At 35.4% G+C, this 23870-nt stretch overlaps 1 protein-coding gene across 3 annotated transcripts in view; it reads left to right on the top strand.

Moving 5' to 3' along the window:
- LOC118742341 (rho GTPase-activating protein conundrum) overlaps positions 1-18555 on the top strand; it is a 194057-nt gene extending 175502 nt beyond the window's left edge. For all 3 annotated transcript variants that reach the window (XM_036474340.1, XM_036474339.1, XM_036474341.1), the window contains exons 2-10: positions 2684-3049; positions 3114-3181; positions 4661-4831; positions 4895-4983; positions 5126-5398; positions 5454-5700; positions 16580-16924; positions 16993-17511; positions 17568-18555. In XM_036474340.1, the coding sequence (XP_036330233.1) occupies positions 2896-3049; positions 3114-3181; positions 4661-4831; positions 4895-4983; positions 5126-5398; positions 5454-5700; positions 16580-16924; positions 16993-17511; positions 17568-17786 (2085 nt within the window). In that variant the 5' untranslated portion in view covers positions 2684-2895 and the 3' untranslated portion in view covers positions 17787-18555. The remainder of the gene's footprint in view (positions 1-2683; positions 3050-3113; positions 3182-4660; positions 4832-4894; positions 4984-5125; positions 5399-5453; positions 5701-16579; positions 16925-16992; positions 17512-17567) is intronic.
- Positions 18556-23870: the final 5315 nt, after the last annotated feature.

Here is a 23870-nt window from a genome sequence, read left to right as displayed (position 1 = left end):
ATGGAAGTAAACGAAATATTTGAATATGTATAGATTTTAATAATTAGTTAGTGATATTTCAGCCAAATCAGTGTTGTACAAATGACATGTAAACAAACCGACTGACGTTTTTACAGGAAATAGTGCTTTTTGCGTTCCCGTGCCCTTCTGCATCTGTTCCCCTTTTACTCTCACCTGAGAGGGTAAAATTGTAGTTTGACAGTTCCACAGGTTTTAGTCCGCAGTTCAAAGGAACAGACTAAGGGCCGGTTACTCAATGTCAACGTCTTCGACTCCATTCATGCAACAGGGAGTCGGTAACGTCGATAACTATGTTTCACCGGAGATTAGTGTTAACCAAACATTGAGTAACCGGCCCTAAGTTGTTGTTGAATAGTTCGTATGCAAAGCAATTGAAAAAATACGCTGAGAAAGCTTAACTTTGGCCGGCGATAGCATCTAAAAGTGAGCTATCCTTTCAAAACATTCTTAGGGCCGTTTGCTCAAAGCCTGGTTGACACTAATCTCCGATTAAACATCCTTATCGACGTTACCGACATCCTGTTATATGCATGGAGTCAAAGACGTCGATAACCATGTTAACCGGAGATTAGTTTCAACCAGACTTTGAGCAAATGGCCCTTAGGGTTCTGTTACACAAGTCCAGCGCTATACTCCTGTGTTGGTCTCATCCCCGTTAGATTCGATGAGTGTAAAATTTTATTAATAACTTGCGAGAGAAAACTTTTGTTTTTGCCAAAACTCAAAAATTCATATCTTACAAAAAACACAACATGCAGAGGTACCATGCAAAAAAAAAATAGCCCAAAAAATATTAGTTTTTTATTTATTCAATTTTAAAAATTTATCAATTTTGCAGTTCTTTGATTGTTTTCAATACATTTTTTTAATACAAATAGTAAAACGAGTTCGAGATGTTTTTTGTAGCCGCAATAGTTTTTGAGAAATTCTAAAAATTAAGTTTAAAAACTGGAAAAATTGTGAAATTTTGAATTTCACATAACTTTTGGAATTTTTTTTTTTTAATTTTTTCTGTTAGTGGAACTTCATTATAGGTTGAAATAAAACTTCTGACCAAATTTCATCCAAATCGAAAGGGGTTGATGTCAACCATTGGTCGATTTGACAAGGAATTACGCATGTACGAAAACACAAGTTTGAGGTCGAAACCCAGTTTTAGCAACGAAAACGTGTTTTCGATGTCGGTCAGAACATGGTATCGTTCGCTCGAATGCACGATGCTTAGAGAGTTCAACGGAATATTTGAAAAAAAACGGTATAACACTGCTTTCATTCTGTGTTTTTGATTTAAAACTTTAGAAAATTATTTTTCTTTACAGTATGTACCCGTATCTGGTGTAAAACGTATACTTGTACATGTGCACACCTGCATAACTTTGTCATACTTATTGTTAGCCGCAAAACGGAAATTCAACCTAAAGACACATTTTTTTGCAAAGTAACTGTTTTGCCTTTATTGTTTCTTTGCGTTGGCCGCAAACGATTTGATTGGCCATTAGTAGGTGTGTAGTTTTCTTATCACGAAACCCATTACATGGTTAATGTATAATAATGTTCATTTCACTTGTTTTAATTCGATTTAGTAAGACTTTACACTGCTACTCGTAGGTTTCTCTTACAAGCAAACAAACGTTTGTGCACAAGCCTACTAATATATATGTGATTTCAATAATTTTTTTATTGACGGTTGTAGGCCATACAAACCCATACAAACGAAAGCCAAAATGTTAAATGACAAAATGTTAAAAATAAGGACCTGGGTATTATTATTGGAATTCTCCTGAAGAGAAACACACTTTCCGATCGAAAAATATTGATTTCCAAGAATTCTATACAATTTCTACGAAAAAATGTTTTTCCCCCATATAAAATAGTGGAAACTTCATACATAAGCTTTGGGCAAAGCGAATTCATATAAGGAGGTAGCGGTAGTACAAAAACAAAAACTGCATCTGTGTTTTGTGTTCGGTACACAAATATAAAATTTCAGCTATTCTTTGCTTAAGCTTAGTATCCAGCTCTTAAGAAAACGGTCAAGAAAAAATTGCCATTATTTCGCGTGTGTGTCCAAGGAATTTTGACATTTTTTATACCTCACAGCCTGTTGCCTCACTCTTTCCTCAAGAAATAATGGAGCGGGCATATATTTCTGTTGCAAACCTGGGTTGCCTTGTGCTCTTATTTCACAAAAAACTTTAGAAAACCGTAGTAGAAAGCGTACTAAATTTCTGAAGAACTGCGTACTGCCTTAAGGAAATTTGACTCAAGAAAATTTCTTAGCCATTTCTTGTACGTCATTTTATATGGAGTTTTTGCTTTTCTTAAGAGCTGGATACTAAGCTTTAAGGAGGAAGAGGGAAAGAAAATTCCAACACTTACTTTCGCACTCACTCATAAGTAGTTTTGAAATGTGTGTACCGAGGCGAATTAAAGCAGCTGTTCTGGCAACACCACCTTATATGATTTTGCCTTGGCTTTGAGGCAGTTGTAAATACATATCTTCTTTTTTTTTAAGAAAAAATATGGGTATTCTTCTCTTCCTTTTAGAAAAATCCTAGGGGATGAGAGCTTAAGATTTTTAACTTTTTGGACTTCCCTAATGTATATATATACATAAAACATGATACAGTTATTATATTGATATTTTACTCTTGTTTTGCAGCAGGAACTTATTCAAATATCGAAGAGCAGCCACATTGCACGCGACGACATTGACAATATGGAATATTTTAAGTGAAAACCCCCATCCAACAGGAAGGAACTAAGAGCAACGGTGCAGGAAGATTAAATATTCTTCCCAAAGTGCAATATTCTCACATACTCCTTAATTCACGCTGATTTCCTCTCTTGGCGTAAAGTGATCAAAGCAACAATATGCCATATTTTCCAAATACCAATAAAAGTCAGCATGTTAAAATGACAAGCAGCAACACGTCTTTAGACAACACCTCTGACCAAGATTATAGCGAATTTTTGAATGAATATCAGACTAGTTCGCCAAACAATGAACCAGAAACACAATACGAAGGTTTGTAGAAAATACACATTTTTTAAGTACCGATTATCAACTAAATATTAATTTATTCGAATAGAGGGCGAGTTAGAAGCTGAGTGGCTTGTAGCGGCAGGTTTTCCACAACTCACGAAACCATTCGAACAGGTATGCATGTACATATACACTACATATTATAAACAAACAAAGGTATTGTTTAGAGATATTATAAATGCAAAAGTATAAAATACTAGATGTTTTGAGTAACAGCCCCATCCAATTTCTGAAGAAAATTGGAAGAAGCGTAGGGCTTAAGGACATAAATCAAGAAAAACGAAAAATGGTTGTGATCGGCTTATTTTTTGAAGCATACCTCCCATACAAGCCTAGCCTTAAAAATTTCATTCAAAGTGCACCGATGAATGTAGGACTCCGAAATTTCGTTCATATATTTTCAATAATAGTGTAATTTAACGCTATTATTCATTCCCCTAGCTGTTTTTTGAACCGTAACCAAATATCGTTTTTTTTTACAAACGTAGTGAACTATAATAAATTTCGATATCAAATGAAACGTAAAATACAATATCTACGATGCATGTAACCTGCCTGTGTATCGGTGTGTAGCAGGACAACGTCTGCCCCGTCCTACTAGTAATAATAGCTGTATTTTTTTGTAAGCAAGCGACAAAAGAACGCTCAACTCGGGTAAAATTTCCTTTTAGCTACTTAAGCAACCCTGTTGGTATCTGACAAGAAAATGTGATTAGTTTAACGGGATTTAGATACAAAAACCAATTTAAATGCGTAAATATGCGAGGTATTTGCGTAATATATATACTCTATACAAAAATTTCCCTCTCCACTTTCCCATTAACAATTCACAATAGAGCAGTTTTTTAACTTACGAATACTAGCCTTCAGGTCGAGTATTTTTTAACCGACCTGGCTGAGCTCGGATAAATAGCCGAGTTTGTGTTGTTGCTTTGCGTGTATTTCGTCATTTAAGCGAGTGTTCTTTTGTAGCTCGGTTACAAAAGAATGCACCTAATATAAGTATATACCCTTAAAATGGCTGTAATCGGTTTATTTTTACGCACTCCTCCCATACAAGCCTAAGCTCAAAAACCATTAAAAAGCTATATAAAGGTAAAGAAAAGTCCTAGTACTATTATACACACTGCATACTTGTGGGAGCTGAGTTATACCGAAAGGGAAATCAGAAACTCTATATGCATACATACATATATGTATTTATAAACTGGCAAATTGTTACAAGTAAAAATTTATTCAATTAAAATCCAGCAAAAACAGCCTGTCATTTTCGCTATCTCAATTTACCCTACTTTGCAAGTTTTTGCTTTGCTTTGCTTGCTCTCAAAATTTGGTTACTGGATAGTTTCTTACTGGAAAATATGAACACAGAGCTAACATTTCTGTTATGATTATTTGCCTTGATGTATTGCATTTAAATGTAAATAATAATAAACATTATTGGTTTTATTAATGACTTTTTCACCTAGTCTATATGAACTACTGTCCAAGCTTTGTCTGGCAGAATTTTTTTGTTTATGTCTTATTTTAAACTATTATATATTTATATATATTAAGTATAAATTAAAAACTAACTACTAAGTTTTGTTACAGGGTCTCGAATTGCGTACTTCGCATTTGGAACCGATCCTTGCGACACTATCCACCCATCATGCCGAAGCCATCAAGCAACGCGTCCGCGCTTTGAATCACACAGTACGTGGACGGACAAAAAATAGACAAAAGCGCAAGCCAGACATTAGAGATGTTTTTCGAGATTTTGATGTAAATAAAACTTTAAAGCTTGTTTATCCAACTCTACATTTTATGATTTAAAATTAAATATAGGAATCGAGTACTGGAACACGGTCCCGCAGTGCAACACCAGACTCACTCGACTCGATTCACGGCGATGAAGTTTGGGGAAATGCGTCCATGTAAGTTATGCCATCTGCTTAAAATTGCTATTTACCTTTTAAATGACAATTTGATATCAAAATCGTTAAAATACAAATATTTGTTTAATTATTTTATAAATCCAAAAAAAACAATGTTTTCTTCATTTATGTCTTTACGTAGACCCAGTTTTGTGAGCATTTTCGATCATGGCTCTGTTACGGACCCAGGAAATGGTCACCAGACTTTACAGTTGGGTAAGAATCAAAAACAACGACTTCGACGAACACCTAGCGCACCACTTAAAGGTTCACAAGATATTTTTCGGGGATCACATGTTCGTTGTGATATTCCAATGTTCGCTGCAGAAGGGATTGAATTATTGGGCTTTTCACGAATCGGCACCATTCATATCCCTCGCAACCGGTCAGGCTCTGATCCATCTTGCTCAGTAGGGTACGTAATTCTTTCAATTGTGGAATTCAGGAAATAACCAAATATTCCAATATAGACGTGTACACGGCGAACTTATTCAATATGCGAACAGTGACAACAATGCTTCAGGAGAATCGAGTGATGAAAGTCTCTCTAATGCAGCACGTCTGTCAAGCGCATCTTCCTCAGAAAGCACTCCACAAAAGATAATAAATAAAATTAATTTAGAAACACCGCCACAAAGTGTACAAAACTCGCCTTCGTCAAAGGATGGTATCAGTTTTGAAAGTATGTGCCGTGAGACCTCTAGTCAAGATGGAGTGGTAAGTCGTCCATGCAAAATAGCTGTCATGCATGATATTTCATTTAGTTTTCGGCAAGACAACAAAGAAGGCGTTACTTTATGACATTTAGGGCTGTTTCACCATGTCCATTTAACATTAATAAGGACTATTTTCACTATCTCTTTTTAACACTAATCCCCAGGTAAACATCGTTGCCGACGTTCCTGACTCCATTCACTAAACATTGTGCCGGTTACGTCGGTAACAATGTTTAAGTGGGTTAGGGCCTGTTGCTCAATGCCTGGTTATCACTACTTCCCGGTTAAACATCATTTTAGACGTTACACGCTTACACGCAAATATCCCAGTTATGCATACTTGCACTGCTATACCATTTTTACGTAAAAATCAAAACCCAACAGAATTCTACATGTTAAGTGCTATGCGTTGGGTAACCGCTTACACGCAAAGCCCATTTAACAGATCCTTATGTGACAACTCTCATGCAACGCTAAGTATGCATAACTGGGCTAAAAGGCCATTTAACAGATTCTTATGTGACAACTCTCAAGCAATGCCAAATATGCATAACTGGGTAAAAGCCCATTTAACAGATTCTTATGTGACAACTCTCAAGCAATGCCAAGTATGCATAACAGAGCGATTAGGGCCGCTTGTTCAATGTCTGATTAGCAATAATCGGAGGTAGAAGCTCTGGTTAAATACATGGCATGCTTTATCGATCACATGCTATATAATGGATGTCGATAAGGCCGGTAATAATGTTTAACTGGGAGTTAGAACTAAAAATGATAAAGATATTGTGCAAACACCCCTTAAACACAGTACTTCTCTAAGAGCCGGTTGTTCAATGTCTGAATAGCACTAATCGCAGTTAGCAGCTCCGGTTAAATACAACGACTGCTTTATCGATCACTTGTTATATGCATGATGTTGAAAACGTCGATAATGATGTTTAACCGGCAAGTAGTGATACCCTAAGGGCCAGTTGTTCAATGTCTGGTTATCATAACCACTACACTATCGACGATTTCGACATCATGCATGTAACATGTGATCGATAAAGCAGTCGTTGTACTTAATCGGAGCTTCTGCTTCCGATTTGTGCTAATCAGACATTGAACAACCGGCCCGAATACAAGCACCATCCAAAATTCCCGATATTCAATGCCTGTTAATTGTTGTGTTCTTTATTGAGTTTGTATTTAGATACAGTTTGTATTCATATCAGAGCTGGAAAACTATCGATGGTCGTGGATGGGGATGGAACAGCTTGACTAAATTTTGGGGTAAATCTTGCTGTTGTGCACTTTCGTCTACCCAAATCAGCTAGTCTATTAATAGTTGCCGTCTGTCCTATTGGTAATTGCTGCAAAATAACTAATTTCATTTATTTAATTATAAATAAGGGAAAAATCGAAGCAAACTTACCATTCGGACAATATTTTTCGCCATTTTCTTCAGTCTGCACACGAATGTGCTAACGAGGACGTAAACAAATTCAAGCATATTGTTGCATTCTGCAGTACTCTTTAAAAGTTTTGAAAATCTTTAAAATTATTATATTAAAACTTAATAATAACAATATTTCCAGTGTCGAAATCAAAACGAAAGTTTATAAATTGCATTTTTAAAAAACAATCATCGCATATATGTACATATGTTACCAATTAAGAGTAAATAGTACTAAGTTTTATGAGACTATTTAATGCAACTAAGGTCAAAAAAGCACTGTTTTGACCGAAATAAGCAACTCTAAAAAACAGGTGATCTCAGCTGTGGCTCAGGCTGACGTCTATTGCTAAGATATCTAACTTGTATTTGTACACAATACTTTTTAGTTTTGTGCTCTTTTATTTAATTTTGCTTGTTTACAAATATCAGCTGTTCGTTTGTTGGACCCAACAGTTAACAACGTTTCCGCTCCAGTTGAGGTAAACTGTTGCATCTTAGAAACGCGCCCATTGACGGTTACTCCACCGCTCCTGATTTTTTATTGTTTTTAAACGTCATTATAGGTACATTGGGCTGCTTGGTTTTCTCTTTCTAACTTCATAGTTGTGTTTAATGAGACAGAAAAAAGTTCAGTAGCTCGTTTCTGTAACAATTCTCTACCAAGGCGAATCGAGATATGAATTCGCCGCCCTGTTCTCTACTGCTAATGAGTAATAAAGAACTGCGTATATTCTCTACCAGTAGAGAAATAATCGGGAGAGAAAAGTTACAGAAACGAGCTACTGAGCAGCTCCAGTTAGAGCAGAATCAAGAAGATGTAAAAAAAAAACAATAGAGCAAGTTAGAGCAACTCAGTTCACAAATATCATGAAACACTTTTCAGGCAGAAATTCTCAAAACGGTTCCTTGCTCTAAGTTACTCCATCAAAAAAGCTGGTGCAGAAAATCATGCTCTAAGTTGCTTTAATTCCACATAGCGCAGGCTCATGAAACAAAAGCTAGAGTAAGTTAGAGCAAGAAAAATCCTCATGAAACACAATTTTGTGAGATATCTTAAGCTGGCGTAACCTAGAGCAGCTCATTAAACACAACTTACATATATGTATATCTGCACTCTAATGTTGGCGGCTGTACTTTCAACGCATGATTCCATGATAAAAACATTACAAGGTAAAATCATTGAGGCAGTCTGACGTTTGCCAACAATATAATTTAAAAATTAGAGCTCAGGCTCACACACACATTCTCATTTTAAATCTCAAACAACAACAATTGTGAACAATTTCATTTTTTTATTTTCAATTTTATATGATTTTAAAATGTAAAAACCCAGCAAACATTTGGAGTCATAAATGAGTCTTTAAGGAGTCCCATTTCGGAGCCTTTGTGCTTATAATGAGCTCATTTAAGAGTCCGAAATGAGGGTGTTTCCCTTCCTGCGTAGGTCGACCTATATAAGCTTAAATTCATACATTAAATGAGCCTCAATACGAGTCATATTGGACTCTTATTGGCCTCATATACGGCTCATTTTGGACTCTTTTTGAAGCTCTTAAATGACTCTTATTGGCCTCATAAATGCCTACTTTCGGAGCTCCTTGTATGCTGTTCTGTGACTCTTATTGGCTTTATTCTTCAACTCTCTTAATGAACTTACTTTAGAGCCATGTTAGCAAGGAATTCATTTCAAATACTGTTGGATATTTATATACAAACCTCTGCGCATACATATATTGCAGCATTCATGTAATAGCAGTTGCTGCAGCTAAATTTTGTTTATTTTTCCTTCCTAATTATTTTTCATATCTGTATAAACAAGTTTATATATAAATTTCTAGTCGTTATTGCTTTTATACTGGCACAAAGTGCTGGCTCATAACTTGGATCATATATGACTCCTAAAAGATTCATATAAGAGTAAAAAAATGTTTGTTTTTGAAACTCATATTTCTTACTTACCTAGGACTCCTTTCCGACTCATATATTCTGAGCGCTCAGAATATGTTTGCGGGGAAGTTCCTTACAAAATCTTTGCACACACACAAGAACCTCCACAAAAAAACACAAAAACTGTTTTCTGAGCAAACCTTTTATTTTATCATGCCAGAAGTACTAGCACAGCACCCGACGTCCTTCGCGGTAAACAAATCAAAATATAAAACAGTAATACAAATATTAAGTTCAGCATAATTTAAAGGAGACAAACTATTTTCTTTGTTTAGAATAACTCAGCGAGAGGGGAGACCAGGATGTTTGCATGTATGTATTTATATAAAAAAAATATTTATTGGTTCAAAAATGGTGGGTAGGCACTGTGACCAATGGCAAAGTTCGTTTGCCACCTCTGCATGGTTGTAGGTCATGCAGAGTCCGCAAAATGCTCCGGAAGCAGTGTCCGGAGGATGCATCCGACTAGGCAGAGCATACTTTGAAGTGCCATCTAATTAAAACTTAAGAAAGTTCAATTATATGGCAGTTGAGAAGTGCATGTGCAAATATTTCCTAAATTACATAAAGGAAATTTTTGCACATGCAGCAGTATATAAATGCATTTGGCGCCTGGTGTTAGCAGACGCGCCTAAACATACCGGCCCCCCCTAGACGACTTGGTCTAGTGGATATAACAAAAGCCGCAAATATCCGGCTCGAAGGACCATGAATAACTCAGTGAGAGGAAAGACCAGTATGTTTGCATGTATGTATTTATATAAAAAAATATTTATTGGTTCAAAAATGGTGGGTAGGCACTGTGGCCAATGGCTAGTGATGCCACGATTAATCGAATAACCGATTATATTCGGTTATTTTAATTCGGTTAACGATTAATTGTATCGAAATTTTCCTTTCGATTAATCGAGCGATTAACCGATTAATTTTGAAAATAATCGAAAAGAAATCATCAAAAACTGACTACTTTACTCACACAATAATGTATGCATCAAAATTCCGTAACAATATTGGCATTCTTTCTCAATAATATTAGCAAGAATAAAAGTGTCCACTCTACTCGGCATATATACATATCGCACACTGTCTTCAAAAGAGTCACAACTCCAAATTTGGCATTTTTGAGATTATGCGCTAAAAATGTGTACAGAGCTTTTATTTACCTGGAGCAAATTTTTGTTATATAAAACCTAAGGTAAAGTCGCCCTTGCCCATATGATTATCATGTGCTAAGAAATAGTTTTTCACATTTTCTGACAAACGTATTATTTTGAGTTGTGACCCTTCTGAAGACGGTGTGTGATATATGTATAATTTTACTAGTTGGCAGATTTCTCACGTTCTCGTATTCTTCAAATTTTTCAAACGATATTTCTGCAAAAAACCGCAACACAACTTTAACCTAAATAACAATTAAAAAACACAACGCAGGTATCCACATATTTTCATTTTATTTCCCGAATGCGGTGTTGCGCATTTTCTTCCAACGCGTTTTTATATAGAAGAAAATAAGCATCACCGTAAAAAAAAATTGCCAAAACTCAACGGTAAGTGATACTTCAGTCTTGCGATTTTTTCTACAAAAATTTAATCGTCTACAAAACAGCATACTGAAAATCTTTCTAAGAAATGTAATAAAAAGCTAGAATTTTTTGATGAATATTTTTTTATTGCACAAAGTTTGATATATTTATATTTATTTGGTTTTTGCTAAAGAATAAGCAGTATTTAAAAAAAAACTAAAATTTAATAACAAAAAAAATCTTGTGGTGCGCTTATAATTTTGACAAGGGGTGTATAACGGATGGTTTACTACTTTACATCTTTTTATTTATTGTTTCACTTAGTTTTTAGTTGTATTGATTGTTTGCGCACTGAATTCATGGCGCAAGCTTCCACAATTTAACAAGAAATGTATCCTTAAATAAAACAGTAAATTTTTATAACTTATGTAAATGGTTTTTATTAATTTTCGATTTTAATCGAAACTACCGATTAATCGGTTAATTTCTTACGATTAATTGCAATTATTAATTGGGTGTTTTCGATTAATCAATTAACCGATTATTAAATTTTTTTTGCCATCACTACCAATGGCAAAGTTCGTTTGTCACCTCTGCATGGTTGTAAGTAATGCAGAGTCCGCAAAATGCTCCGGAAGCAGTGTTCGGAGGATGCAACCGACTAGGCAGAGCATACTTTGAAGTGCCATCTAATTAACACTTAAGAAAGTTCAATTACAACGCAGCTGAGAAGTGCATATCGATAGCTGAGTGGAAGATCGACCTATCTCGGCTGCCAGTTCGAAAACGCTCTATCTCAAAAAACTTTTCAAGAACGTCCTATTTGAGAATTTTATTGAAAAACACCCTATCTCAAAATTCGGTTCAAAAACGCCCTATCTCACTTCAAAATGTATTGAAAATATTCTGTTATAGGGCGTTTTTTGAATCGGCAGCTGAGATAGGACGGTTTTGAAACGAATTCTGAAATAGGGTGTTCTTGAAAAGTTTTTTGAGATAGAATGTTTTCGAACTGGCTGTCGAGATCGGTCGATCTTCCACTCAGCCATCGATATGCAAACATTTCCTAAATTGCATAAAGGAAATTTTTGCACATGCAGCAGTACATCCATGTATTTAGGCGCCTGGTGTTAGCAGACGCGCCTAAACAGTTTACATTAAGGCATCCTTATGAGCCATACTTTTAGCTTTATCGTGCTTTAGCTAATATACATTGATCATCACTTGTCTTACAAATCTTGTTCCATTATTGAAATTAGGTGGATTAAGGTAACGATCAAATTTCTAAATCTAAATTATTCTACTACGGTCCATTCCGTTTAGCTGCCTATTCGATTACCTTTTTTAGTATAGCTGCACTTTTCTGGTAGAATGCTTAATTCGGAAGGAGTTTTATTCATTATGAATGAACCTTTTTTCGTTTAACAGCATCGCGGGATTAAAAAACCATTTAATATTTCCATTTCAAAATAATCTAAAGACGGTAAGGTTTCAAAAAAAAACACACAGTTTTAAATATCTGAGTTATCTAATAGATGAATACATATATGTATATCCCCCTTTTACAAACTCATTTATATATACTTTACTCTGAACACCTATACCTATGTCTGAATACCAAATTTCAAGTTCATGTGATTTATGGTTCCCAATTTACGGCTGATTAAAAATTCCACGCCTACGGGATCTGGCACGGCCCCTTTTATAAACTCATTCATATACACGTTACTATAAGCACCTACCATAGATATGTCCGCATACCAAATTTAAATTTCATGTGACTTATGGTTTTGAAGTTATAGCTGATAAAAATTTCCACGCCTATGGGATTTGCCACGCTATCTTTTACAAACTCATTTATATTTATCTTTTTACAAGCACCTACCATAGCTATACCTGCATACCAAATTTCAAGTTCGTGCGACTAGGGTGGCCAGATATTATAGTGACATAATCAGTACAGTTGGCATCAAAAATCAGTACAAAGCCATAAAAATCAGCTCTTTTTTAAGCGTATTTTTTATTATTAACAATATAACAACCAAATAACAGCGTATTAATTTAACAAAAAATAACTAATAGACTTTTAAATACATATAGTATTATCAATATAAAAATTCATTACTTTAAAACAAATCAAAGGTATCTCGTATGTATGTACAGCTGTGCTCAGGAAAATAGTAGTAAAATGTATTGACATGTTTTGACAATTTTTTCTTTCCTTACTTAATTTAAGTTTTTTTTTAAAATATAGTTATAAAATAATATAATATAAAATTTATAAAAATTGAGAAAATAAGAAAAAAAAATGTTTAGCCCATTCAGTTTCAGTAGAAGAAGAGCTCGAGTCAGAATCTTTTGCATATTTTAAGCTACAAATTTTAAACATATTTAGTTGGTGTGCTTATTAAATACAACATTCACACTAAAATGTTGACTAAAAGGTATATTACCGAATTATCGCTAAACGAATTTTCGAGTACGAATGAAATTTAATAGTGTTAAATGTGTATGTGCAAGTAAAATTACAGGTGGTCGAACATAAAAAATCATAGTAAAGCTATATATGTATATCATATCCAAGAGTCGGTAGTTTACACCTTTTCCAAATTTTTAGAACTTACTAGAACTAAGTTTGAAATACTGACAGCCTATTTATCAGTGGATGTTTAATTATAATCAAAAGATTATCTCTTATTGTCATCTTCTCAGTGTACTTAATATATGATTAACTCACCACCACCTTTCATAAGATTTATTAATGGCGAAACCAGCTTTTCCTGTAAATCGTAAATTGCAAATCGTGATTGCAAATCGCGTTGGGTTGAATCTAAACAGTTTCTTATTTTGCGAAATCCTAGGAAACGAAACAATTGCAAGCTGATACCTTTTTAATAATGGTTCAAGTTTAATTAATGCTTTCAACCTGCTCACACGTATTATTTGTCAAAAACCATTGTTTTGAACATGTAAACCTCAAGTAAATGTCAATTACACCAATTTACAAAAGTATTTACTAAATGTAAAATTCAGTAAAAAATCAGTACAGATTAAAAAAGTCATTAGATTTTGCGTACTGATTTCGGGCTCTTAAAAATCAGTACAATAGAAAATAAAATAATGTAAAAAAAATATTTTTTTAAAACAAGCTTTTATTTAACCTGTACAATCAAAGGAATAAAATGAAGGAGTGTAACAAAAGTTTTTTTTTACAAGAAAATTTTGTCAAAACTGCACTAAAATGAATAAAATAAAATAAGTTAAGATCTCGTTAAAGTTACTAAAAGCCATTTAGTGAAAGGAGTTATTCAAACTCTAACGAAAATTACTAACAATTTGTACTAATTTACTTCGTTTTTAAAAAAGCTTGTTTCGCGAATAGCAAAACGGCATTTAAATATCTGCATACATACATATACATACATACCTACCCAATTATGCATGTACGCTGAATTCGCCGACAAGCTTCTTTAAAAACGAAGTAAATTAGAAATTTCCGCGATTCGCGCGGGATGACCAAGTTAAATAAAAGCTTATAAAAATCAGAAAATGTACTGATTAAATCAGCGCATCTGGCCACCCTACGTGCGACTTATGGTTCCGAAGTTATACCTGATAAAAAATTCCACGCCTATGGGATGTACCAAGCCCCCTTTTACAAACTCGTTTATATATACCCTCCTATAAGCACCTACAATTGATATGTTTGCATACCAAATTTCAAGTTCGTGGGACTTATGGTTCCAAAGATATAGCTGATAAAAATTTCCACGCCTATGGAATGTGCCACGCCCCCTTCTACAAACTCATCTATATATACCCTCCTACAAGCATTTACCATTGATATGTCTGCATACCTAATTTCAAGTTCTTGGGACTTATAGTCTGGAAGTTATGGCTGATTAAAAATTTCACGCCTATGGGAGGTGCCACGCCCCCTTGTCGGATCCCAATTTTTTTACCCTATTATAGGCCCAGGTGTCAAAATTTTGTTCGATTCTGTCCGTCCGTTTAGACTGCAACCTGGCACATACATACATGCATACTTCAAAAATATATAGTAGATTACATATATGGAATCAAACAATAAATAGGTCCATTCCTCATCTTTTCTGACTAAAATCTGAGAAGTGTCAAAATTAGAGAGCGTAAGCAAAACGCGCTCACTAAAAGAGAATAGTAGGAAAAAGTAAAGGAACTCAAAAAACAAATTTTTAGTCCAAAGAATGGCAACAAAAAAACTAACGTCAAATAAGAATAGAAATGTATGCACAAAACACATTCACACAAGCACAATAAACACTTACTATAGGATTAATTTTCTGCCTCCTACCATTTTCAATTCACTTTTTTTTAGTTTTTAGATTATTCTCACTTTTCGTGTATTCTTTAATTTCCGTTAATTTAAATTCAGTTGAGTTTGACACTTTTCAAGATTTTGCCAGCAAAAATTATTCTGACTAAATCTGACTACTTTGGACTGAAGAGTGTCACTCTCACTGAGTGTTGCTCTCTCATTTCTGCTGTCATTTTCGAGTTAAGAAACGCTTTTTGAACTAAATCTGACTAATTCGGACTATTTCTGGGAGATAAAAGACGCAACTAATACATCAGAAATGTTCGGTTATTTGTACAATGATTTTTGGAGGGAGCGAAAGGGGAAGAGGTTTGGCATTAGAAAGAGCACAGTATAAACTTGAAGAAAATTCAATCTTCGCCTCCCTGTCCTTTCTACATGCATTTCAAAATGGCTTAAAATTACCATTTTCACAAAAAAAAAAAATTAACTCGTGTTGGGCAATCCGCAGCATTTTTGCGCAAAACTCCTTTCCGCGTTGGTGGTCTTTGGCCGCGCCAGAAAAAACGGTTACGCTATCCACAGTATTTTAGCGGAAAGTCCACCTCCAAATTTACAAAAAAAAATCATATTTCAAACCGAAATATTAGTTTTAAATAAAAGCTTAAGCCTTTGACTAGACGTATGTATATGTTAAAAATTTTTTGTTTCAGTAGTTTTCATCTTATGTAGATAATGCTTCTCAAAAATACATAGTTTCGTGCTTATACATATCGTCGCTTAAAGTACAAAACCGCGTGTCGTCATTCTGCAAAACCGCGTAACTGACATTTGCTGCCAAAAATTGGATTTGCTCACAGGGGCTCTTGGCTCAATATACTAGCCAGAAATGCGATTCCTTTATAAAAAAGATAACCATATGGAGACATGAGTGGTTTTACTATCTACAAATTAATTTATGCAACCACATGCGGTTTTGCATTTTGTTGATATGCGGTTTTGTACTTTAAACCATGATAAAAAAATAGGAAGGTAGAACCGCTGAGAGAAATTTTTCAAATTCTTGACGTTTGCAAGCAATTTAATTTTAAAATTTACAACACAAACTCTCACACACATTCTCATTTTCAATCTCAAACCTCCTCCTGTTTTTACTCCCAATTTTATATGATTTTAAAATAATGGCAAACTTCAAAAAAAAATCATCGCCGACGAATTGAGAGAACGGTTTTACCTTACTATATTTTTATCATGCTTTAAACGACGATATGCATCTATGCATATATATTTTTTAGCAGCGTCGCATCTTTATCAGAAAATTCCAAAAAGTTAAAGGTTGCAGATCATCATTTTAACTCGACCCCCCCCCGCCCCCTCTTCCACTGATAACGGTACCTCGTTTAGAGGTTTGAAAATTCTTTGCGTCAGCAGTTTGTCATCAAACTGCATTAGTAGAGTATAATTTACGTACTCCATCCTCAGAAAAGCAAACAAATTTATTTTCGAACCTTTGCACAGGTGTACCGAATTTTTGTAGTTTGGAAACACGCAAGTCTTATCTATTACTATTTTCTATTTTTGTATCATGTTTTGAATAATTTCACACATCTTTTTACCTTACCCAATGATACGCTTTTATATTTTATGTAACTCGATTGAATTTTGCCATTTTCAGGATGTTGTGGATAGCTGTGACGCTTCATTAGAGTTTTGTACCGATATAGATACTATAAATGAGACAGAATTGAAGCGACTACAAACTGTTTTTTGGTTAGAATTAGCGGCAATTTTTGACCGTAATCATGTGTCACTGGACAAGCGAAAACCGTTCAAGCGACGACGCAAAGAGGAAGGTAACCTCTTCGGAGTTTCTCTGAATGCGCTTATAAGACGCGATCAACAAATAACAGGAAGGGACTCTACGTTGGTGCCGTTATTCCTTGAAGGTATTTTAGAAGAGCTGACGAAACGTGGTGCTAGAGAAGAAGGTATCCTGCGCGTCGCCGGGCACAAGCAAAAGGTAAATTACATGTATTAATATATATTTGAAATCCTGGGGCTTAATTCAACCTTTAAATCATTTCCTAGACTGAAATACTATACAATGAACTGGAGTCAAGCTTCTATCAGAAGCCGAAAAAGTTTACTCAGCTATTGAGCTCAGCCAGTGTTCATGATCTAAGTGCACTACTTAAGCGTTGGTTGAGGGAATTGCCTCAACCGCTACTTACCAATGAGCTCATTCAGCTATTCTATCAATGCCATGCTTTACCCCTTTCGGATCAATCCAAAGCCCTAGCGATTATTTGCCAGATGTTGCCGCATGAAAATCGAAATACGTTACGATCGTTGCTACGCTTTCTGAACAATGTCATTGAGCAGAAAGAATACAATAAGATGAATATGCATAATGTATCAACAATAATTGCGCCGTCATTTTTCCCGCCACGTTACATACATCCAATTGACAAGAATAGCATTGAAGAGCAAGTTAAGATGGCTGCTCAGTGCTGTCGTCTTACTAATATGCTGATAACACGTGGTGAGTCGCTGTTTCAAGTGCCAAATTGCTTAATTGAGGATTCCAAATCAAGTAAAACGCGGCAGGTGAAAACTTTTGCATATTCGTTTTAACTCCTTCGTACTAATTCAACTTTTTATAGGGTAAACGCCTTTTACATAGACGCCTTAAAGCCACAACTTCGTTACTTCATCCGAGTATTAGCAATAATACAGGTGACACTAGCCACCATCATATTCATTTGCGATCGAACCACCAGGAAAATAGTCACCTAGTCAATGTGGTGACTGTGGATGGTAGGGATACCGTCAAGCGTCAACAGTCAATTAATCCAAGTCATGTGCACCGTCTAATCATTTGATCCTTATGGGGAGTAAGTTGATCCAGCAGCATATATGTATGTGTGCAAAACTATTTAGTTAAACTCTCAAGTATGTATATGCATAAGCAGAACAACACATGTATGTATGTAGTCTTGCTTTTTGTTTAATTGGAACAAATATTTAAAAGTTGCTTTAGAAAAATTAAAATATGAACCTTTGCCCTGCTATATGTTTCACTATCCTGAAATTATGTATGTATGTATGCATATACATACATACATAACTGTGCCGTTCATTGAAAATAGCTTAAGTGGCTTGACTTTGAACTAAAAAAATAATCAGTTTCCCTTGAGCATTTTTATATTTTTACTAAGCTTCTAAAGGGCATCTTGAACTACACTTTAAAATATGTTTGGGAACCCAATGAAATGTTGCTTTAAAGGGAAAACGGCCTATCCTGACTCAGGCTACTTTAATTGAACGACACAGATATGTATGTAGGTATTTTAGTAAATGATATATGAAAATCGAGATTGGAATTTGTAAAACATAAAATAAGATACTATATATTTGTAAGCTATAATTGGAGCTTTTTACACATAATTTTACCTTCTGTGAGTACATATGGAACGGAAACAAATTGTCACAATAACAGTAGTTATCGGCGCATGTTGTGCTATGAGTTCATTTGAGACCCAATATTTGTGCTTTTAATATAAATATATACATATGTAAGTGATATACAAACACTATATACATACCTATATTCGCAAATACAAATAAATGTGTACATTAACAACAATAAATTTACTGAATAGCCTTCTTAATCTTATTTTATATCTATCTATATATATAAAAATGAAATGTCTTTCGTATGACGGTGATGCCTGACTAAATGGATTCGATTCTGTAAAAAGTAATTTATTGAAACTTCTGTGTGGAAGGTTGTTCGCTAAAAAAGTTGAAAACTTTTTCTTATTGCTGCCAAAAAATTAAGAAAGCTGTGAGTTTTCTGTATACTGTATGCCACTGAATTACTAAACGGACGGACCGATCTGGCTCAAATTTCGAACATATGTATGTCAGTACCTTCAGTAGAAATATTCCTCCCAAAAATTTTCTCGCTTGGTGGCGCTGGGGTCGGGATATCCTTAAGAACTGCATCTAATTGCCGATTTGGCTCAAAAAGTCCGACTCTGCAGCCAAGATATACAAACTCCTCTATGCAGCAGAAAATGTACGTCCAGCAATGCAAGGAAAGTTCAACGTCGACCAAGCTGTGATTGGGCGCAACGCGTGGTATGTGACACCGAGGCCGTAATACGTAAATGCGAAGAAGTTGAAATGCTGGCCGACAGGAAAGACACCCGAAAATTCTACCATAAAGTGAGGCGGCTCTTGGAGTATTCGAGTGAAAGATTTTGCGCATGATTTACGGGCCCTTATGCGTTGACGACGGTGAGTACCGCAGACGATGGAATGATGAACTGTATGAGCTTTACAACAACATGGGAATAGTGCAACGAATTAAAATACGGTGGATCCACTGGCTTGGCGATGTCATTCGATTGGAATGCAACGCTCCAGCTCTGAAAGTATTCAACTCGAAACCCGCTGGTGGTAGTAGAGGAAGAGGGAGGCCCCCACTACGATGGAAAAACCAAGTGAAGAAGGACTAGGCTGCACTTGGAATTTCCAATTGGCGTCAGTTGGCACAGAAGAGAACGACTGGCGTGTTTTGTTGAACTCGGCCAAAATCGCTTAGACGGTTATAGCGCCAAATAAGCATGAAAAGAAGAGGCGACTTGCGGAAGGTTTCAATAGCAGGATGAACTCCTGTAAAAACCACCATGGCGACTTAGTGTACAGAACATACTTAAATTATGGAGGGGGCACTTTTCCAGCAATGAGTGTAGTGGAGAAGATGATATCGAACCCCCAGTCGATGATGGTGAATGTCCAACCGCTCGACTATGACGAGGTACGAATAGCAATTACGCGGCTGAAAACCCGCAATGCTGCTGGAGCTGACGCTTACCTGAGCTATTTATCTACGGCGGCTAGAATTGATAAGGTGCATGCATCAACTCTTATGTAGAATATGGTCAGATGAGTGCATGCCCGACGACTAGAATTAAGTGTTCTCTGCCCGATCCACAAAAAAGTGACCCGCGGGATCTGCCTTCTAAACATTGGATATAAGGTGTTAAATTAGGTAGACTCATAAGAAATTTAAATGCCGGGTGTTCCGGTCACGCATTTAAACGTAGTAGAAAGGTACTAATTATTTACTACTTTCAGCCCGTCTGTGCGTCCCAGCCAGCAAAATCATCGTAAACGAGCTCGTGACTGGATATTTTCTCGAAGAAAAACTGGATAAAAAGTCGCATATGATAACCGTTTACGACTCGTTTTCGAGTACTTTTTCGTTTGATATTGTGAAGCGCCTACGAACAATCGTAAACGGATCGAAAAAACATTCGTACGCGAATATTATATATGATGAAATTTTGTGGTTCAAGAAAAACTTCCAACAAAATGACAAATTACTACAAGACTTTCTATTATTATTTTTTGTTTGTTTATCGTTTATGCGTACGGTGACTATCCGTCCTCTATTATACGGGACAGTCATCTTTGTTGACCAGTTGTCCTGGAAATTAATTTCTTTTATACGGGACACCAATTGTTCTGAATTTCTTTTAATGTCCTCTATATTTCGACGCCTTAAAAGCTCATTAAAATGGCATGCCTATGAACCAGTTTTGAAGAATATGATCGTAACTTTCTCCATAAAGAGTTATTATTTTCTAATCTGAATGCCTGTGCTTCGAATCGATGAACAGATACAATGACCAAAAGATAAATTAGGATTCTACATTTTAGCAAGGTTCGGCTATTTTTCTTTTTTCTACTTAATGTTTATTATTATTTTTGTTTTTAAGTAAAGCTCTTTTCCTAGCAAAAACCATATGAATCCAAATTTCCGACTTTCTGCAAAAACTATGAAAATTAATTTTGCAAATTTCCACCAAAATTTCAAACTTTTTAATCAGAACCTTTAGAAAAAAATTTGGTTGCAGTTTTGTAGCTCATTAAAATTGAGTATAATAAAGTGCAAGTGCAACGTGCTGCTCATTTGCTTCCCTATCAACAAATTGTCGAACATACTAACTTTGTATGAAAATGCGTAGCACCGTCGACAAAAAAATAGCCAAAAATTAACGGTAAGTCCTAGCTTGCACTTTATCGTACTAAAATTTAAAGAAACTTTTGTAAAAAATTTTGTCGAGTAAAAATCTCGAGAAAGATATCCTACAAATTTGTGATGTTACTTAAGGATGATGTTTCTAGGCTAATACATGCATCTAAGATCATTTAGGAGGGTGTTAAGATCTGTTAGCTTTTATGGAAAAAATTTGCAAAATTATTTTTGTCCCGTATTCGGCTCGCATAAATATGGTCACCGTATTTATGAGCCTTTCTCTAACTTTTTGCCGATCGAGAACCCCTCGTAAAATGTACGTTTTCTTACTGGCTGGGACCCTATTTTAAAATAAGTGCAGGAAAATATATAATTACAGGTGTTTACAAATGAGTATACATATCGTCGTGTAAAGTGCAAAACCGCGTATCAACAAAATGCAAAACCGCGTATCAGCAAAATGCAAAACCACGTATGTGAGGTTGCATAAATTATTTTTTAGAGAGTAAAAACACTCATATTTCAAACTGGTTCTCTTTTTTATAAAGAAATCGCATATCTGGATAGCATATTTCAGGACGAATGGATAGGGATTGAGCCAAGAGCTTGTGTGAGCAAATCCAATTTTTGGCAGCCAATGTCAGTTACGCGGTTTTGCAGAATGACGATACGCGGTTTTGTACTTTAAACGACGATATGTAGGTTTGTATTGATATTATCATATATTTGAACTAATAAATATACAAGTAAAGAAGTATAAACATCAAATACCCGGCGAACATATTAAATATAGTTTTTTCACCTTCCTAAAAACTACCGTTTGGATACCCGCGGGTGCCCAAAACAGCCCAGAAAGCGTTCCTCACGCTAGAAAAATGTGTAATCGAGGGCGAATACGTTCCACTTTTAGATCGTGAATGTCTTCTTCTTTATGCACAAAACAGCCCGGACTTTTTTTCCGGGCACAAATATGCAAAAGGGCATTTTGAAATAACAGCTGTTGTTTAAATCCGAAACAAATTTTATAAAACACAAAAGTGGAAAATACCACAGAATTTTCAGAAAATGGAGTTATATGATCATTTTATTATAGAAGATGAATACACGCAAAATCATTGTTAAGAGCTGATTTGTTGATTCCAGGCACGAAATATAGTTTTCTGCGTTCCTCACGTTGTGGGAACTTTTGGAACGTGGTTGACACATTGTTGACACTTGTGCGAGAGTAACTTTTTTTTTACGCTCTAATTACCGAAACAGCCCGAAAAGCGTGTGGAACAAACCTAATACAAGGTGTTATCGGCTGGCAGCAAGGCGAATTTATACAAGGTGGTGGTGATGGCGAATTAAATTTTCGCCGCGGTACTACTGAATGTCAAAATGATGTGTTTGTTGTAAACAAGGCGAATTCATTTTACAACAAACACATCATTTTGACATTAACAGGCTAACCTAATATTCGCGGCTTGCGTTTTGGTACGCATGCCGTCGAATTTGTTTTTTTGCGTCACCCGAAATTGACTTGCATGCGTTTGCATTTGATTTCATTGAGCGAAACGTCAAATCAAAATGTCACGCAGAACAAAAATTGGAAATTGAGTTAGCTTCATACGCACGCCGTTCAATTTCGGTTGATCTCATACAAGTTGCATGTGCATGAGAAATTTTTGACAATAAATTGGCGGCGTGCGTGAATATTAGGTTAGCCTGTAAGACGTTCCTCGGCGAAAATCTAAATTCGCCATCAACACCACCAAGGCGAATTTACTGAATGTCAAAATGATGTGTTTTTTGTAATCATGGCGAATTCATTTTACAACAAACACATCATTTTGAAATTACGACGTACCTCGGCAAAAATCTAAATTCGCCATCAACACCACCTTGTATAAATTCGCCTTGGTGGTGTTGATGGCGAATTTAGATTTTCCTTGCCTTCCTTCCTTTGCCTTAGGTGAAACAGTGTTACTACACCTTTTCAAGTTTATAATGAGAAAATGTAAATTCATATTGGGAAATCCCAAATTGATAATGAGAAGCGTAAATTTATATTGAGAAAGTACAACTTCATAATGAGAAATGTAAATTTATATTGAGAATCCATAAGTTGATAATGAGAAATATAAAATCATAATGAGAAAATAAAAATTGATAATGAGGAATGTAAGTCCATAATGAGAATATATAGATTGATAATGAGAAAACGTAAATTCTTAATGAGAAAATGTAAATTGATAATGAGAACATAAAAAATTATATCAATGAAGAGCTACAAGTACATTACTCTGGAGCCTGCGAGCTAATGTCGCGATATTAGGTGAATTAAAGCAAGCATCAAAGGACACTGCCAAAAAAAATTATAATATCTACAACCCGAAATTACAGTTGGACAACGCATTTACACCCCCGCTGTGTGTGAGCGCCCCCGTTTGCCTTTTATGTGTAACACTTCAGCTGTGGTTATTGCATCAATAAAGTGGACGTTTGGCTCTCTGGAAACAGGGAGATGTAGAGTGGCGCGGTGGCCAATTTTTTTTGGTCGAAATAAAAAACTCATGCTCACGCACGGCTTAACTGAGCCATTACTGCCACAGTATAGACAGTAGAAAACTGTTTTGGGTTGTTGTTATCGTAATCGTTGTTATTGTAGCTATATTCACCCTTGAGGATGGCACTGCGTTGTGTGCTGATATTTAACGGCCCTTCTCAGGCTTTTTCTTAGTTTTTAGGGTTGTGTGCAGCATTATTATTAGGTAAATAAATTTACAAAACGTGATTTTATTAAAAGAAAATTATAAATGATGTTGAAAAAACCAAACAAACGCTCGCACGAAATTTCTATTTTTGCGTGTTGCTAAAATTTATACATGGCGATATTAATGGAAATATATATAAGCAATGTATTCATTTGTGGATT

Source organism: Rhagoletis pomonella, unplaced genomic scaffold, assembly GCF_013731165.1.
Source record: "Rhagoletis pomonella isolate Grant_MI unplaced genomic scaffold, Rhpom_1.0 Rhpom_scaffold_00007, whole genome shotgun sequence".
Taxonomy (NCBI): domain Eukaryota; kingdom Metazoa; phylum Arthropoda; class Insecta; order Diptera; family Tephritidae; genus Rhagoletis; species Rhagoletis pomonella.
The sequence above is the reverse complement of the archived record's forward strand: the minus strand, read 5'-3'. Positions and strand labels throughout refer to the sequence as shown.